Source organism: Ornithodoros turicata, chromosome 3 (genome assembly GCF_037126465.1).
Source record: "Ornithodoros turicata isolate Travis chromosome 3, ASM3712646v1, whole genome shotgun sequence".
Taxonomy (NCBI): Eukaryota; Metazoa; Arthropoda; class Arachnida; order Ixodida; family Argasidae; genus Ornithodoros; species Ornithodoros turicata.
In genome coordinates this window covers 13,651,097-13,669,552 of record NC_088203.1, presented here as the reverse complement: position 1 = coordinate 13,669,552, position 18,456 = coordinate 13,651,097, and the positions used below count along the sequence as shown (strand labels likewise).

General features: G+C 45.8%; 2 protein-coding genes and 1 long non-coding RNA gene across 3 annotated transcripts; 1 reads left to right on the top strand and 2 right to left on the bottom strand.

Annotated features, from left to right (window-relative positions):
* Window positions 1–20: 20 nt before the first annotated feature.
* On the bottom strand, window positions 21–4,194 carry LOC135388140 (multiple coagulation factor deficiency protein 2 homolog). Its single transcript, XM_064617496.1, has 4 exons — window positions 3,941–4,194; window positions 3,018–3,104; window positions 335–447; window positions 21–253 (listed from the first exon to the last, which is right to left on the bottom strand). The coding sequence occupies exons 1-4, from the start codon at window positions 4,084–4,086 to the stop codon at window positions 174–176; spliced, it is 426 nt and encodes a 141-aa protein (XP_064473566.1). The 5' UTR covers window positions 4,087–4,194; the 3' UTR covers window positions 21–173.
* Window positions 4,195–5,079: 885 nt separating this feature from the next.
* On the bottom strand, window positions 5,080–12,885 carry LOC135388139 (multiple coagulation factor deficiency protein 2 homolog). The gene is made up of 4 exons (XM_064617495.1): window positions 12,433–12,885; window positions 10,408–10,494; window positions 8,536–8,645; window positions 5,080–5,612 (listed from the first exon to the last, which is right to left on the bottom strand). The coding sequence occupies exons 1-4, from the start codon at window positions 12,582–12,584 to the stop codon at window positions 5,485–5,487; spliced, it is 477 nt and encodes a 158-aa protein (XP_064473565.1). The 5' UTR covers window positions 12,585–12,885; the 3' UTR covers window positions 5,080–5,484.
* Window positions 12,886–14,423: 1,538 nt separating this feature from the next.
* On the top strand, window positions 14,424–16,890 carry LOC135388141 (uncharacterized). The gene is made up of 2 exons (XR_010421291.1): window positions 14,424–14,835; window positions 15,954–16,890. It is a non-coding gene; the product is annotated as an uncharacterized LOC135388141 (long non-coding RNA).
* Window positions 16,891–18,456: the final 1,566 nt, after the last annotated feature.

The following is an 18,456-nucleotide window of genomic DNA, read 5'->3' as shown; positions in this document are numbered from 1 at the left end:
ACAACCAGTGTAGTCTGCAATGACTTGTTCGTTACAAATATTCTTTATTCCATGAACGTAGACGTTAAAGATGAACCATCAGCATTGTTCATTTTCTGCGAAGGATGTCATTTGGCAGCGAGATTAAGTATATCTTACAGAACTAGCATATTTACACCGATACAGGACACAGATCACGTGGCCGATCGTAGCTCGAAGTAGTTGAGGAAGCCATCTTTGTCCTTGTCCAGCTCCAGCATGGCATCTGTTGCAGCTTCAGGTGCGGACGGTAAGGTGATCAGGTAGGTCCAATACGTAGTGGAGTAAAACGAAAACAGAAGAAAATCGTACATACCAACAAGATCCTCTAATGACGGTGAAGGCATTCCTGAATGTGTCTCCGTGTGCCTCATGGCCGCCAGGAGTTCTAGACCATCGAGCATGTTGTTGTCGTCAAAGTCGTGCATCCTGCAGAAAGACATTGAATCCGCATATTTGTTATCCACAAATGAACCAACGTGAGACACACGTGGCCCCTTGAAGCTAGGCCTATACGGGCATGCCCCTTCTTGCTGCCCTGTGAGTGGACAGGCGCTTCGTCACGTGTTTTCTGCATACTTCACCACACACTCCAGTCCATCACTTTGCACACTCCAGGACAGCGTGGCACGTTGGTGAACATCCTATACCCCGGAGGTTCTTATACGCTGAACGATCTACAAACACTCGTAACCTCGTGCGTTTTCTTCAGGAAATGAGCATTGCGCAAATACCCTTCTAACGTACAGACCCCGACAAAGGTTCAAGGAACACTGGAGTGGCGTACATCTTCATCGGAGCGACAACTTTGCAGAAGACTGGAGCAGATACACGTACAGACAGGTGACTGGGTATTCCATGCACCTTTCAGTAAGTGTGCACTCCCGTTTGTTGCTATAGGGTGTCGCCCGGGAAAGAAAAACGCCGTTATGCATGTAGAAGGGTAGAAAGTCCAGGGAACCGGGAACGAAGTATGAAGGGAAGTGCCTCAGGACAAGAGTCGCCATATGTCGAACAGTGCAAAGAGAAAAGAAGCGGGGGGGGGGGGGGGGTCGTGGCGCGACGTTGCTACGACGTTGGTACATCGTGGTTGCTTGGTGTTGCCGTACTACGCATTAGTGTTGTAGGGACATCATACAGTTTGCCTTGAATGACAGCTTCGCACATTTCTTCCCCAAAACACAATAGGTGTCGGAGATTTTCCGGCACACGTCAAAAGAGCTGCAGGTGGTCAAATGATACGCAGTCCTCCTGCAGCACGTGAAGCATGTCGCCACACAAATATAGGCTGACACACCTTACGTGTACTCAAATTACCTTACATTAATGATGAAAGAAGGAAGTCCCTGAAAAGGTTAGCCAGCTGTATAGGATGTCCCTTCTATATGTGGTCCAGCCTCAGAACATCAATTGCCGTCATACCTTACATTCTTGCATGTCTTTTCCATGTGGCTTAGCACATTTGGGTCTATACTGCTCATTTAAAGCTTTATACTGAATATGCGATGGTGACGGATAGAAGAAAAAAGTGGTGACGTAAGTCACGATCGAATATGAGTAGGTCTTTTTTTTATCTTTTTGGTGACTTACCTCTACCGCAGAGTAGTCACCCCTAACTAACATAGTGAAGAAGCTTGAGCTCGGGCTAACACTGAGAGTATACACGAAAGCGTGGTATGTTGTTTGGTGTGTGTGGCTTCGTGTTCGTCTAAGCTCTGACTTGTTTACTATGAGGTTTGTATACCAGCTGGTCTGCATTTACTCCAATTTGTCTGAAACTAGCTAACATGTACTTAGTAAGCGCATTCCTGGGTTACAGCTAACGGCGTCTGGTTCTCGAAGGCCAGTGCCGTGAGGAATACTCCCATTGTATTCTCGAACTCAAGTGTTCCTGAAAGCGGAAACGAAATCTGGAACCGCACAACTCAGCACAGTACTCGACACACCGCGGTAGTTGCGGTATGGCTTGAATCAGAATTCGAGGTAACTCGTTACTGTAACTAAGTTCCTTTTTTTTGGTAACTTGCAACTTAACTCGGTACTTTTGCGCCGTGGTAACTTTCAGAGGAACTCGTTCCTTTTTCAGGTAACTTTGCCAAATTAACTTAAATTAAGTTCCAAGTTACTTTTAACTCGCTTTTCAATCACGTCCACATATTTTCTTGCTTTCTCTCCGTTTCCTTCATGGCATTTTTTTGCCATAAAACGTGATATTCAATCAATTACAGTATTTTATTCAGGAAGCAAGAATCGCTGCCATTGAAATGAAGCTGAACCATTGTGCGCCCCCAGGAAGTAAGATGCAAAGCGTTCCAATAAACCTCTACCAGAGAATCGTCATCATGACATTGGTAGACAGACTGAAACCGAAACAAATCGGAAGGAGAGGGCTGTTTCCACGAACGTAGTTCAACGTAGTTCAATTCTACAAAATTTTGGCGCTCTTGAACACTATGACGTCATTTGTTTACAAATAGGGAGAGGTCTATTGTTGGACATAAACGAAAAAGATCTAAGCGTGTTGCACTCCTCCGCAGGCAACTCAAGGTCTAACTCAACTGCTCACGCGCGCTGCACTTGCGTAATGCTATTTTGTGTCCGAAGTAACTTGGAAGTAACTCGTTCTTTTTTTTTAAGTAACTCAGTAACTGCGAGTTACATTTCAGGCTGAAAAACTTCGTTAATAACTTAGTTACATTTTGCACACGATAACTTAACTTGTAACGAGTTCTTTTGAGGGGTAACTTCTCAAGCTATGGCTTGAATGTGCTCGAAATGTGGCTTGAATTTGTGTCGCTGCTGGCGCACTCCTCCACCCCTCTGAACGAGTGAATAAGCCCGAATCCGCTTGCCGCTAGGGGGTCGCACCGAGGAGAAAATACACCGCTCGTGTGTTCCGTAAACGTTTGTCGGGGCTTGTACACTTTAGTGCAAGGGCATGCCCATGCACCGATACGTCCCACAGACCCACGGAACTACTAGTATTTTGAGGGACCAACCGAAAAAAGTAGAATATCATTTCTTCGTCCGTGAGTTTTCCTTCCATTTGAAGTTCCGTGATCTTGGCTAGGTCTTCTTTCAGATGCCTGCAACCACGGATGGCAATCAGATAACTATGTATTCACTAGTGACAAGGTCGAAGCAGGTGCTAAAAATGAAACGCAAACGCTTAGAAAGGAAACACAGGAGACGATCCTAGAGTATTCAAAGTAAAAGAGTTTACGAAATACGGCCGTGATAATGTAAGTCGAGACGTTAGCCTAATATTTGGGGAAGGGGCAACCGGAATGAAAGGTAATCGAAGACGTATAAGTTAGGTGAGCACGTGCGAGCGATGCACATAGAGTTCGCAGCGCCGCCAAACGACTGTACACAACGGCTTTTGTTTCGTAAATGAAGTGACGGCGTTCTATACTTTTCTCCTCCGTAGACCAACGCGTGGCTTAGGCACGGATACAATATTTTCATTCGTTTTTAGAGGAATATTATGAAAAGGAGGGTTTACATCTTTGTCGTCTTGTTGCGAACATTGTTTCAGTTGTAACAGCAAAGGTGGTACGGCCGCTCCTCAGCACAAAATTACATCACAAGCTCTGAGAGAATTTATATAGGTCGCTTGATCACAACCAGTTGACCGAAAAGTTACTTGCGGCTCATTATAACTTTGTGTGGTTGATTTTATAGCTTGTAAAACTTCTGATGGCCCAGTGCTGCGAACACAAAAGCTGCTCAATGCACAATCGGGTAGTCTATAGCCTAATAATCCTGATTCCGTAATGCAGCTTTCTGCACGCGTTCCGGAACTGAATAATTAGTAGTCATACCAACGAATTTACTTTGCATGCAAGACGAAGACCCAGTAGGTACATGCACCGCCTCATACACATGTACATCTTCCCGTCACCGTCTGTGGGCCACTTACTCCATATCCCGCACGAAGTTCTTGGCACCATACTTCGCCTTGATTTGTTCCGCCGCCGCTGAATCCGCTTCGTCGGCCAGACACGTTAATGGACACAGGAAAGTAACCACACATACAGCCACACACAGCGTCTGAACTACAGCCATCCCGTCCGTCGGCGAGCGTCGAGATATGCAACAGGCCACGTATCACTTTTCGCGACGCCCATGCTTCGCTATCACGATGGGTGGGAGATATAGACGGACGGGACGTCACGTTCCGCTTGCGTAAAGTGTGAAGTGCATAGGACAACGGGGCAGCTTATGGCAGCACAGGCGTGACTCTCGCGTCGCTTTCGGTTTCAGTCTCTGTTTCGGCGAATTCTGCTGATGATCGTTCTCGAGCGGCGCAGTGTAGAAACCAGCGAAGAGCGAACGGAACGAACAATGAAACGTGCCGCACGTTGCATTGAAGCGCCCTCATGGACACTCGAGCCAGTGTAAGAGTGCAAGCTTTTTCTGTACTACAAGGATGAGCGGAGTTGGCCATTATATATTTATTTGATATCAGCAAAGAAATTTATTATAAAAAAAAAAACAAAACAAGAAAGTGATATGGAAAGTGCCTTTAGGCTACGTTCTACCTGAAACGAAACAATCGTTCGCTAACATTTTCTTTATTTATTGTGTATGTTTTGTTTTCTTTTGGGGGGGGGGGGTTACGGAAGTGTGGGGGGGTGGGAAAATCCCTGGACTGTTAGAGATAATGTTTTCGTAAATATGATAGGTCACTCGCCTATTCTTTATAGGTGTCTACTACTAAAATGTCACCGTTTCAATGTCACCGAGATATTCGTTTGCGATCGATTTCCAAGCAGCGCCATGGAAGACCAGTTATACGTGGGATTGGCTGGTAAGTGCCTTATCAGTGCGGCGCTTCGTTTCCCAGGGTTGTACATGAAAGAGCAGTATTGGTCTAGTCATCTACCCCTATGCAGTTGCGCCTTCAGTGCATTTTCGTCAATGTACGTTGGGCTTCGCACACAGTTTGTAATAGGAGTCACATATAGTAGCCATGATGCGGCGTTAAAGCATGTGCACATGAGTCCTTGTGCGTTGTGGGATATTTGCGAGAGTAAAACTAAAACAAAGGTTCATCACTGAGTCAAAACAACTGCTGGGAGGCATGCCTTTCCCCGCATCTGGATTTATTACTTTGCTTAAACAAACGAGTGGCATCATCAGACCTAACGTATCGTCAATGCACAGCAACAGATAACGTCCCACCAATGATATTCGACCCGATGCTTACAGCGTGTAAATCAACGACTGGCAGAAAGTGGGAGTATATTGTCCATCTGAGTTCAGCGCACCATCAATTACAGTCCTAATTTTTTAAAAAAAGAATGGATGAAAAAATGCATGAATGTTGTGCTCCTCTACCCCAACCCAAATGCCACGCAATCTTCCACTATCATAAAAACTTCAAACCACAGCGGAGCGGAGCGTTGTTCATGCGAGGCCTCAGGAATAAAAAGGTTCCTGTGGTCCATCAGCTATTTTGATTCACGTCTCAGTGTGTTCTGTCTTCTTCCCTTGCTCATGGGTCGTAGTCTTGATGTAGTTTATCCATTCCGGATAGGACACGAACCCGTCTTGATTGCCGTCCACGGTGAGCAGGTTGTCCACCATACCTGGATAGAAATAAAGTTGTTTGATGTACTGTCTTGCACTAAAAAAAAAACTCCGCCACTGGAAGTTAAGCATAGGCATGAAAACTGCGCATAACTCAAAATTAATCTCAGTCTTCAGAACCCTTAATTTAGAAACATGCCGCAAATCATACCTTCGTTAGGATCTGGTTATATGGTCATGAGATCTGCTGACTACAGTTTCTGCCTTTTGTGCCGTGAGTAGACATGATTTTCATGGTACAATATATTGCTCATTCTCTCCTAGGAGTCGTGCAGATGACGTCACGCACAGCCTTTGAGCGCCTTTGAGCCACGTGACTCGGGAAAACATGGGGATGCGTCACAGGCATCATACTGCGTGCCGAATGAGCCAACAGCATGTGTTTTTACAATATACGTTGGTAATTGCATGCACACTGCAACAACTCACGGCAGTAACTCCGGTGCGGCAATATGTTTTCCCGAGTCACGTGACGAAACGTGACGTCACTGCACAAGCCTCATTCCAGTGATGTCACGAGGCACCAGAGGACGGAGCAGCCGCGCGAAATCGAGGGGTTGTTTTTCTTCTTCTTAATTCCATGTTAGCGCGCGCGAAGCGACTGTGGCAGTACCGTGTATTAAAAGGAAGTCTGGCCATTAATGAAACCTGAGGCTCCACCCACTTTTTGAGGTATCTAGCCAATCACAGGTCGAAATACAGCTTCCTATTATTACAGGCCATCCAGTACTTATGCCTCACCCTTATTTACCGGGTGCTACCATTTTGGAGAAGCTAGATTGCTTCGGATTGAGACGAATATCACTGGTGACATACCAAAACGACGGATTTTGCGCCCACTTTTATCAACGCCATCTGCATGGAGAGAGGCATGTCGGGAAGACTCAGAACTGCAGAAATGGTTGCTGGCAGAACTGATTGGCCAGGAGAGCGGTACAACCGCTTCTTCGTAACAGACGGCTGCCGGTATGACCTTCTAATCACATAACGTAAGTAGAATCAATCGTAATCGAAAATGCGCAAAGATGTATGTATAAATTCAATTATATAATGCAAAATCTTACGCATCGGTGGCATCTTTCGTGCTACTATTTTTTTTTTTTTTTTTAGATCGCGGTTTTCACTAGATCTAACGGGTAGCGACGAAGCATGTGATTTTCGCGTAAATAATGATGTCGGAGCCAAAGTCGAAGCCGATTTTGGAGCTAGTTACATGAGGATGTCACAGAATAAAGTTTAAGTAGTTTACGAGAAAAAACTTCGCCACTTCGCCGTGCCAAGCACCATCCTCCATTTTGGAGAAATTTTGGTGTCATGGCGGCTTCCATGAAAAACGGCAACCAATGAAATGCGCCCAAGCCCTGATTTTTTTTTTTTTTTTTCGTATTTATTTCCAAAGGAAAAGGGAGGTACAGCAAAAAGCTGCAGAGGCAGCTTGACAGCAACCGTACCCCCAGATACCAGGGTAACAGCAACAGAAAACACTCTATACAAATCAAGAGTATATCAATCTACGCAACAAGCATTAAAAATATAATGGCAATGCACCACATGCTGCGCGCGCACATTGACAGGTCTAGCCTCTCTTTTAGGCTCCTCCTAATGGCCACACTCTCCCTTTTAACACACGACACTTTACTGTGGGTAAGAGCGGCGCGCAGACGGGGACAGATGGGGAGAGGACAGCAGGAAGCAGTGGGGGGATAGGGGGAGGGGGCGTTAGTATGCGTCCCGGGCCGACATCAGGGGAAGCCGAGCCGGCATTCGTCTGGAAAGCCAACCGGAAAACCCAAGGAAAACCTCAGTCAGCACAGCCCGCGCCAGGATTCGAACCCGCGTGACCTCCCAGTCTCGCTATGGAAGCCGATCATATACTATACACACTACGCCATGCGAGTTGGCCCCAGGAGCTCAACGAGCCATGTAGGAACAACTGACCTCTCCCTCTTTGTAAAGAACTGACGTCATACTGTTCGACAGCGCCACCAGTTTGGTAGAGTTGAACTACGCTCGAAGCTAGGGGTGAAAAAGGTCGCGTCCGAAAGCCACGGTCTTGAGGGGATTACGATGGACCCAGAAAGAGACGCGACCTTCGGTCCTACTTTTCTTTCAGTAGGAGGCAGCGAACAAGTTCCCATTCGTGGAACCCAGCCCTCCCCTTCCGATTTGTTTCGGTTTCAGTTTGTCTACCAATGTCATGATTAAGTTTCTCGAGTATAGGGGTATATAGGGAACAATAATGCTTGGATGCTCAGGCAAAAACAGCCCCAGAGTTCATTGGAATAAAACAGACGTTGTACCAGGAGGATTTATGTATATACGCTGCTCTCCAGGAAGTGTGATCCTTTTAATCGTTCCGGCGATAACGCTTCTGGCGTTGTAGCAAAATCAGCTTGTCCACCACATGCCAACGGCGTATAGTCACAGCCAAACGATATGTACAGTATACAACTTCTATACATACACCATTTGCTGTAATGCTACCCTCTTCCTGCTGAGCCTTCTGTGTTATAGGCATATTTATTTATTTAGAATACTGTTTGCCCAAGAGGCCGTTACGGGAGTGAAGACAAAACAAACAATACGCAGCATGTGGTTAAATACAGAGCAAAATGTAATGTACAATTAATACTCAAATAAATGTATGAATTAAAGGCAGTTATTTTAACAAAGAGGAAATATGGTCAAGAAGTGCATCTAAATTAGTTGAACATACGATATTGTTAGGGAGGGAATGCCATTGACATATTACGATTATGATGCAACGATAAAATTCTAGCCATAATTGTTCCATTGTGGAAGTGGAAGAAGGCAAACTATACGCTCCTCATGGTACAGGCACACATGAAAGCTATTACTGTTGCCATCTTGTTGGGCATTATGGGTCGGTTCTTTCGTTTACAGATCAATAGAAAGGCTCACCTTCAACGGTGTGATCGTCGAAGGTTTGGTTGTTGTGCTCCATGAGGTGCTCGAATGCCTGCATCATCTCCAGACCATCCAGCTGGTTGTTATCGTCGAAGTCGTGCATTCTGAAGCCAAAGCACACGTTTATGGTCTACTTCACAAGTCGGCACGGGAAAGCCACTCACGTACAGACAGGCCTACGTACACTCATGAAAAGAAAAAGAGATGACATTGAAACGATGAAGCGCCGATTAATTTGCGCAGACGGCAGGCAAGGGGGGCAATAACTCAACCTACGCGCGCTCATTAATTATAGTATAATGCACGTATATGTATGTATGTGATTTTATATAGGGGCGGCAGAAGTGGTTATATGTTGTACTTTATATTTATTACATATTTTATTAAACGTTAATGCGTTTAGTCTTCCATCGGTACCTATAGCCCTGCCCACGCACACTAAGGGGACGCAGCCACTGGGCCCACCCTTCTGGGGCTTCTTTTAGATCCCTTTTCTACTAAAGTCCTCCACTAGGATAAGAATCCATTACTCGCACCCTAACTGTCATTTCTGAAGTTGCGTAGCTCTCAGTTCTTTCCTGTCAGCCATCTATCTCGCAATGAGCCTTGCGAAAGTCGGCCCCGGTGAGCGGACAAGAGGAATAAGTTTCAGATTGCTCAACATCTTATTGTGCCGGGTGTTCCACGAAAATCCCCCGGATGAATAATTCGTGAACAGGTGGCGCCATCGAAGAAATTTTTGTTTTGGTAAAGATCCTTGGGACATCGGCTATGAACTGAGTAGCGAGCGGCTCATTTGCATACGCTCACTAATTAAATAAACATCCGAACTTTTAAATTTTACTTCGCACGCTTACGGAACCTTTGTTCGACGCATCGGGACCTTCAACGAAAAATATTGCAAGAAAAAAAAAAAAAAAAAAGAAACGCGTCGACATTTAGTGATTTTTCCGAGTAATTAATTGGTTTCGGTCTACATATTTCTTGCGCGGAGCAGTGCACCAATGCGCTCTTTGGATCAGCTATCCGGCTGTCAATTTCGTGTTCATCCGCCTGGTTCACGCACGGGGGCGACGGAAGATTAGGAACAGCTGCAAGAGATGCTTTAATATTCCTTATCAAAGCGACTGGTAAACAGTGCTGGCGGTCCTGTCGTTCCGTGGGTGAGATAGCGTGCTCTTATCATGGATGATGGGGAATGCGCCGCGAGCGCTGTGAACTAGTGGGGTACACTCTTCAAAATTGACTACACCACATAGCACACTCCTAGCCAACCATCATCCTGAATGACAACGTTCTCGCCCAGTTTGTTGAAAACAGGAGGCGGAGCCTGTAGAGAAGGAACACCAAAGCGTCTCCTGCAGTCTTGCGGCTGTTCCTATCTTCCGTCACCCCCGTGTGTGGACGAACCAGAAAGTTCCAAACCAGTTCCAGGTGGACGAACACGAAATTGACAGCCGGATAGCTGATCCAAAGAGCGCATTGGTGCACTGCTCCGCGCAAGAAATATGTAAACCGAAACCAATTATTTACTCGGAAAAATCACTAAGTGTCGACGCGGGTTTTTTTCTTGCAATATTTTTCGCTGAAGGGCCCGATGCTTAAAACAGAGGTTCCGTAGGCGTGCGAAGTAAAATTTAAAAGTTCGGATGTTTATTTAATTAGTGAGCGTATGCAAATGAGCCGCTCACTACTCAGTTCACTGCCGATGTCCCAAGGATCTTTACTAAAAAGAAATTTCTTGGATGGCGCCACCTGTTCACGAATTATTCAGCCGGGGGATTTTCGTGAAACACTCTGTATATATGAGCACGTCCGAAATTCCCTTCATAGTGTAGTGAAACGAGACAGAATGCATATACGAACCGCATGAAATAAAAGGTCGTCTCTTCCGTGTTCAGGTCACCGACTTCGGCCAGATGTAGGACCTTGGACAAGTCGTGCTTGATGTGTCTAAGAAACGGAGACATTTGTATGAGCGCATGCTCCTTTGTGGCTTTGTGTGTCGGTTGAACATTGTCAGGCACTCGCAATAAATTATGTGAGAGTGAATAGGCCACGTGGAGAGGCGCATTACAGCTGCTGGGGTAGGATATGAACAGACGCCGGAGGAAGCGTTCCGGTCCCCGTGACATGGATTAATGAGCTCGTGTGCTGCAGGTAGAGCTCTTAGCGACACGTAGCACTAGAACAGCGCCGATCACGATGCAGTAAAAAGAAGAGAGAAAGAGAAAAACGTGCGAAAATGGACACTGGAAATGCCCGAATGCACAGGTGAAACTGGAGCAATCGTGAGAACGGGAATTTCTGTGACATAGTTGAATAAGACTGTTGAATGGCTGTTAAGATAGTTGAATGATCGCGGTTGAAGAAAATCACTACACTCATCTACTACAACGTTGCAACTTCAGGCACTTCTTCTTATGAGACTTAACACTGAATTACGTACTGATTAGGGATGGAAAAGAAAAACAGGAATGTTCTCATAATACTAGCAGGTCATATTAACAATTTGACTTCCTCTAGTAATGCTACCTCTCATTTCTAGTGACAACCTCGCTGCACGATGGGAATCTCACATTTCCGCGTGTGCAAACAAAAGGCAACGTTGCAGGAGGCTGACCAGTACAAGCTGCAGACGAGTCACTGTTAAGTCACACTGCACGTGAGATCTGCAATTCTAATATGACTATCACCTGTCTGGGCCAGTTCTTGTGATGACCACCACGACAGCTGGATAAGGTTAAGAAGAATCTTCCCAGGGGCAGTACTGCTATCAATTCTGCCCCGTGACCGTTCGGTCGTATTCCAATACACGGTCCACCAAGGAAGACCGCGTTAACAAAGGGTGGGATATGCCGTAGCAGTGGAGAAATCGGGGACACGAGATATCCCAAGGATAATGAAAGGTCCACTGCTCTGCTCCACACAAAGTATGTACATACGTTGATGGGCAAGTATTCACTAGCTTGGTCCTGTCTTTCATTGCAGGAGTAGTTGTTCAACCTAATCACGTTACGACGTACCGTTTTACCGCGCCGATGTTCACAATACAGTCAACCCTCGATTTATGAACCTTCGATTTATGAATCCCCTCGTTTTATGAACACGAGCACTGGGAACCAAACTTTTTCCATTCATTTTTCCCTCGTTTTATGAACCTCGATATTCGAATAATGAACGGAATTTCTGGGAACCAACTAGGAGTTGCCCAGCGTTTTTGCCCTCAATTTATGAACGGATCGTTCCGAGGTCAACAGAAACCTTCAAAGGGATAATTCCGTGGTCTTATGAATGACGCCTGAACGGACAAAATGTTTTCCAGGTATTGCACCCTCGGTTCTTAACCCCTCGAAATCCGAACAACAAACGGGTTTTCCGGGGTCGCACAAGGTGCGACCAAGTGTTCCTGACCTCAGTTGATGAATAAGGTGGTCGATGTCACCCGGAGATTAATAAACGGAGGTTAAAAAACCCGGAGGAAATCCGAGACCAGTCCAGTGCGAATGTTGTGACATCTCTTATTTCCGAGATTGACACAGCCGAAGGCATGGTCCAAAGCAAAATTAAACAATTTAGTATTGCATAATAAACAGAGTGTGAATGCGCTAACGTCTGTTCTTTGTGAGATTGATACAGCAGAAGGCATGGTCAAATGCAAAATTACACAATATATGGCATTATAAACACAATCCCAACTCGGAAATACTGTTGCATTTGCTCGATAGTACTCAGTTAACTGTATTTTCGATTTATGAATCCCTCGATTTATGAACGATTTTTCGGGGAACCGAGGGTGTTCATAAATCGAGGGTTGACTGTACATAACAAATGACACATATTCAACGTCAGCTTACGAAACAGTTCAATTCAACAACGCATGGTACTTACTCTAGGTCTCTGGAAATCGCATGAGCGCTGTACCTATCCCGCAAGGCTTGCAAGTCAGCACTCACTGGGTGCGGCGTCTGTTCGCAGGTGACATCGTCGAGAAACCTTACGGCTACCCACAGCAGACAGTACGCTACGTGTGACACAAGCATACTCGGGCACAAAGTTTCACCGAACCGTCACGCAATGCGAGCAACACGTTTGTGTAGGCTTAACAGCAGGGTAGGCAGCTGTCCAGCGTCCCCTGCAGCTGGGCCCGAAGCACGAGGTGGAAAGCACACCTGCTAGCGGAAGAACGCTCACTCGCAACGCGGTTCACAGAATAAAAGACGTCACCAACATAGTCACAGGCCGTGGAACACAGTAGCGTCCATCATGCAGGCAATTTCGTCGTGGTAGGTAGCATACAGGAGGTGCGCGTCGGACAAATGTCGTTTCTCCTCTTCTTTTTTCGCGGTTCTGCGGGATCCTTTGATACAGTGATCAGATAGGACTACTAGGGGGCGCCATAACCAAGTGAATTTGACGATGAATCCAAGTGGGTTTGCTTTTACCTTGATTTGGGGAAGGAGAATTCATGATCTTTATTTCCCGTATTATTATTATTTTTTTTTACATCATGATCTTCACAACGTCCTCTTTCTTTTTTCTTTTTTTTTCTAAATCACGCTGATGCACATGAAAGAAAGAAAAACAGAAATGCAGGAATATACCTGGAAGTAGACAACAAGAGCACGGTCCGTTCGTCTGACTTGGAAACCGCGTGGGACATTGCAGTAAATGGATGCCTACGATGCTACAGTCAGTCACGGCCCAGATGGTAGGTGACGTAGTATGTAAGAAGGAAGAAAAAAATGAAGAAGGGAAGGGGGGGGGAAGAGCCTTAAGGAAGACGAAGTACGTTCAAGGAACTTCAAGGCCTGTGCAAGAATCTGGCGCAATGTTCGGCCATGTGCTGCTGGCATTGCTTGCGCGTACTGTTTCTAGCCGTTCTATGTGCAGGTCTTCAACCAAAGCTTTCTACTTTAGTTTTGTTAGGTTCTTGGTCCTTTCCCCGCACAACACTGTTGCAAGCACTTCCATACACGTACTTTTTCTACGTGAAAAGGAGGCTGGTTATTCTACGTGTGCGATGCTGTCATCTGCTGCAACAGCGTCTCAACCACTCGTCGCAACAACAGAATGTTGATTGTTTTGTATGCAGAATTCGCACGTTCAGCATTATAACTTTGCACGGCACGTTTTGCATCATAAGGGCACGCCTGCACGGATAAACTTTTACGGGGTACTAATACCATGTACATGTTAAAAGATGTCGTGAAGAAGTAATGCACATCATATCCTATACCAACAGATATGTCATGTACAACAAACTCATTTCTGCCAACAGCCATTCCTTAGTAGCACCGCGAAGTGTCCAGCCTGAGTACAGTGCAGCTTTCTTCTGGACGATGCACCTTCGAACGCTGCAATAAATTAAGCACTGTACGACATCTCTACACCCTCTTCTGAAAGACTACAGCGAAGGATGGGTGGTTGGCCCAGAAGCCGAGGTACGCGTTTAAACATTGAATATTTTTGTTAAGTTCCCAATATTGGGTGGAGCCCATTATACCGTGACAAATAATGTACTCATTGAAGAATGTTTCTCACATACGTATTTTGAACGCATGTGAGAAGTTAAACATAAGGAAAGATTCACGTTTCAAATATGTGTCTCAATGTGGGGCTTGCGCTTGGAATTCCTGAAGACTTTAAAAACGCACGTTTTCCAAAGCCACTCTGACGTCACAAAACCCTGTGACACATACAGGGCACGCATAGGAAAGTGCAGTTATCACACTGTGGCACACCTACACAAACTACGAACCGACACAGGCAGCAAATGTTGACGATGACCATGGCCGTCAAGATGCCTATAAAAAGACAGTCTATTGCAAGGTTCCTGGAAGTTTTAACGGTTCTTAGTACGACGACATATAACTCGTACTTATAGGCTGAGCTTAATTTAACTGCCAGCGTCGTCTGTTTATGCTTGAGAGTGTCTCCATCGCGTCCTTCCACGAACGCGACGGCTCTATCTTTTAGGAGCAGTAAAGGACCGAGATAAACGCGACTGCACCCCCGAAGAGGAGATTATTTTCCCTGACTGACTGGGTGGCACATTGCATAGACATTGCGAAGCAGCGTCGTTTCCTGTGCTTGCCAATATATACACACATTTCGTATAATGTGTTTGTTGCGGCGTATATGTAAAACATGCATCACCGAGCGACCTGCTATATAAATCGATGTTGGGACGCAGTCAGAGCGGCAACCAGGAAAATGTACCTGTGGTGCAAGAAGTCGACCCTCCCGCATTCGCAAGCTCTAGTTCCGGAGGAACATGGAACCAAACAAAAGGTGGGACATGCTGTGTTATAATTCGAACATGTTTATGGCGTCTTGTTATTGTGACTTTGAGCAGGTGTTACAGTTTTAGGTTAGTGTTGTTGGTAGACACACTGTATAGTACAGAGGTCGCGAGTAAGAGGAGTGCCATTTAAGATGTAAGATGAAATCTGTTTCTCATATGTAAGATGTATGCCTATTATCGAGATTGCTGGGAATAATATATATTTGAGAAGTTCATCATTTCACTTGGTGCCGCTTGAAGCACGCAAGTTGTTTTTGTGTCACGCAAGAGAAGAAGAGCTTTGAAAATTCGAAAAGCAAAGGGCGGCCAAAGTTACGTAAGTATGCGCATGCGCAGATACGAGGCGGACGTCCAGTGCGTTTCTAGATAAGCAGGGGGCAATCACTGCGGATGAACTGCAGTCTTGTGCATAGCGTGGGCGGCGCAGTCTGCTATAGGATGCAGTGACGTGTGCTTGTATCATGGCTACTGCTGTGCAAAGCTCGTATCGATGCCCCGAGGCGTGTTCGAATGAACGTTATGATAACTTGATTTCATTGTCGTGGTTTGCGATAGATTGTAGGGGAATATAGTTCACGAGAGACTATAGTCGTTTTAGAGAAACTCTTCACACAGCCCTTCTAATAGACCTCACCCTCTTTGTAAACAAATGACGTCGTGGTGTTCGACAACGCCACCAATCTGGTAGAGTTGAGCTACGCTCGAAGCTAGAAGCGGACAAAGTCGCGTCCGAAAGCCACGGTCTTGAGGGGATTACGATAGTCCCTGAAAGGGACGCGACCTTCCGTCTTACTTTTCTTACGATAGACCTCTCCCTGTTTGTAAACAAATGACGTCATAGTGTTCGATAGTGCCACCAATTTGGTAGAGTTGAACTACACTGGAAGCTAGGAGTGAACAAGGTCGCGTCCGAAAGCCACGGTCTTGAGGGGAGGGCTGGGTACCATAGCCCTCCCCATCCGATTTGTTTCGGTTTCAGCCCGTTTACATACGTCATGATGACGTTTCTCGGGTAGAAGCCTATTGTTGCAACTGCGTTTCTCCCCAAACTTCTCCATTCGTGTTGCTTGTGTTTTTCGCATTTTCCTTTACATCTGTTTTGCAGAAGCTGCGTCGTAGATTGCGGTCGTGGAGCCGCTGGATCTCCACGGGTGCAGTAGAAGCGTCAGCCTTGCAGTCTACCTATACACCCGGACCTCATTTCTGGTAGCCGTCCGGTCTGAGCCCTTTCTACAAACGGACTACCAATTACGCATCATGTGACCAGGACTCGGACGTCTTTTATGCCCCTTTTGCCCATTGTGTGGACATTTCTGTGTACGGTTATGTGCCTGTGAATGACGTATGTGTTCAACGCGTGTGAAAATTACATACTGTGCCATTTTGGGGACTTACTGCAAGAACGTTATAGAAAGTAGTGGGAATCCCTCGGACATTTCTGCTAAGGATCGACCCCTTTGTTGTTGTCCCGAGATCAGTTCGTGGCCAAATCTCCTGAAAGAAGGAAGTCACTGAAAAGGTTAGCCAGCTGCAGGACTCAAATTAGCTCATTTGGTAGAGCCCTGGACCGGCAATCCAGAAGATGTGGGTTCGAGTCCTACAGCTGGCTAACCTTTCAGTGACTTCCTTCTTTCATTGTTCTTAGTCACTTGAGGCTTGTGCGTTGTGTTGTCATTTCTTGTGTGTTCCAGCCTCAGAACAGCAATTTCCATCGAATCTCCTGCCAAGCAGGAATTTCATGCCTCCATTCCTCCAACATGCCTCCATTCCCAGCTGACGCCAATACAATGTGTGTGTAAGCATTTAATAATTACTGAACAACTTTCCCTTAAAGTTAATTATGGGAGGAGTTACATCGCCAGCGGCGACACTTGGGGTTGCCCTTCAGATCCAAGTCCGTTTGAGACAGCATTTCAGGGTGTCAGCCCTTGTGGCTGGTCTCCCACTTTGATGTCTATAGACCCATACGCAGACTTGGAGGTATCTTACTGAGTACGCTTCGTGAAAAGTATTTGTACTGTAATTAAAATACTTTTTCTATATTTGGTACTCAGTATACTCTGATTACTCTTTCCTTTTTGTCGAATATTGAGATGGACATTCTTTTTCTCCTTTTTTTTTTTTTTTTTTTTTTTGCAAAATTACTGCACCACTTGGCCTTTCCAGGCCGTTTCGAAGGAAGTCCACTCTGTTATCATTTGGCTTGGAACACAACGTGTGTTCTAACCTTAAACTGGGCTCTCAGTGCAACGACTCCTGTTTTGTACGGGTGTATCCAGTGTGTCGTCCATAAGAGCTCAGCTTTGATTGTCCTCTTGCAGTTCATTCTTACTTCGAGTAACCTACTTTTTTGTGTGTCACTGTTCTGAGATACACAAGCACCTGGTGCTGCACTGGTGCATTGTACCTGGTGCATTGTACTTGAATGCTGGTGTGCCGTCGAGTGCATCTGTGGAGCGATTGTTCAGTGTTGCAGGAAACATATTTTAAAGAAAGAGAGGACGTTTGTCGGATGAGCACTTTGAAATGCAGCTACTACTTCGTGCAAATGACGCATATGTCTAATTTGTAGCCATATTTTGACACTACTGTGGCTCTTTACTTTTTGAGTATCTTATAAGTATTTTAAATACTTTTCAAGGTATTTACTACTCCACTCTAAATACTTTCATTTCTAACTATCTTTCCTGTATGGTACTCCTTTGCCAGAATCGTTCGGCTCCGGGCACATAGTGCTGTTCCCAAAGAACTGTGGTGATTTGGCCAATCCCGAAAACTGGCGTCCAATAACGCTTCTGAACTGCGACTATAAGCTTGTCACGTCTATCTTGTCCTGTCGAATTCAGAGCGTTCTTCCTTCTGTTGTGCACCATTCCCAGACATGCACTGTACCAGGGCGAACAATGTATGATACACTATCAGGTTTGAGAGATATGCTGCCCTACGTGTCCATGCGAATATCGGATGGGTCCCTGTTGTCGCTTGACCAGAAGAAGGCGTTTGACCGTGTGGCCCATTGTTACATGTTCGCTGTGCTTGAGACATATGGCTTCCCTGAATGGATCTGCAATGCAATCAAACACCTTTACCGCAACCATCGTAGTTCCTTGTACATCTTGCAAAGGTTTTCGAGATAATTCCCTGTTTCAAGAGGAGTGCGTCAAGGCTGCCCTCTTTCGCCTGCTTTGTTTACCCTAGTAATTGACCCATTCCTCTGGAACATTGACACGAATTCGGGGATCCGTGGTTTCCCTCTCCCACAATCAGGCGAGTGGAAGGTGACTGCCTACGCTGATGATGTAACAGTTCTTCTACGTGATGTTGACTCTGCATTCGAAGCATTGCGTGTGTATGAGTCCTATGCTGCGCTGTCTGGGGGTGCCCTGAACTACCAGAAGACCAGGCTTATGCCCCTTGGGAATCCTGCGCAGTACATGTCTCAGCACGCCACTTCGCTGAAGATACTCGGTGTTGTGTTTGACAATCGCGGGCCTACGGCTGACAATTGGACAAGGGCCCTTGAAGACCTGCGAGCAAAATGTGAAGCTGCCTCGCCCTACGAACTTTCTTACCGAGAGCGAGCGTACCTTCTCCGGTGTATTTTATCG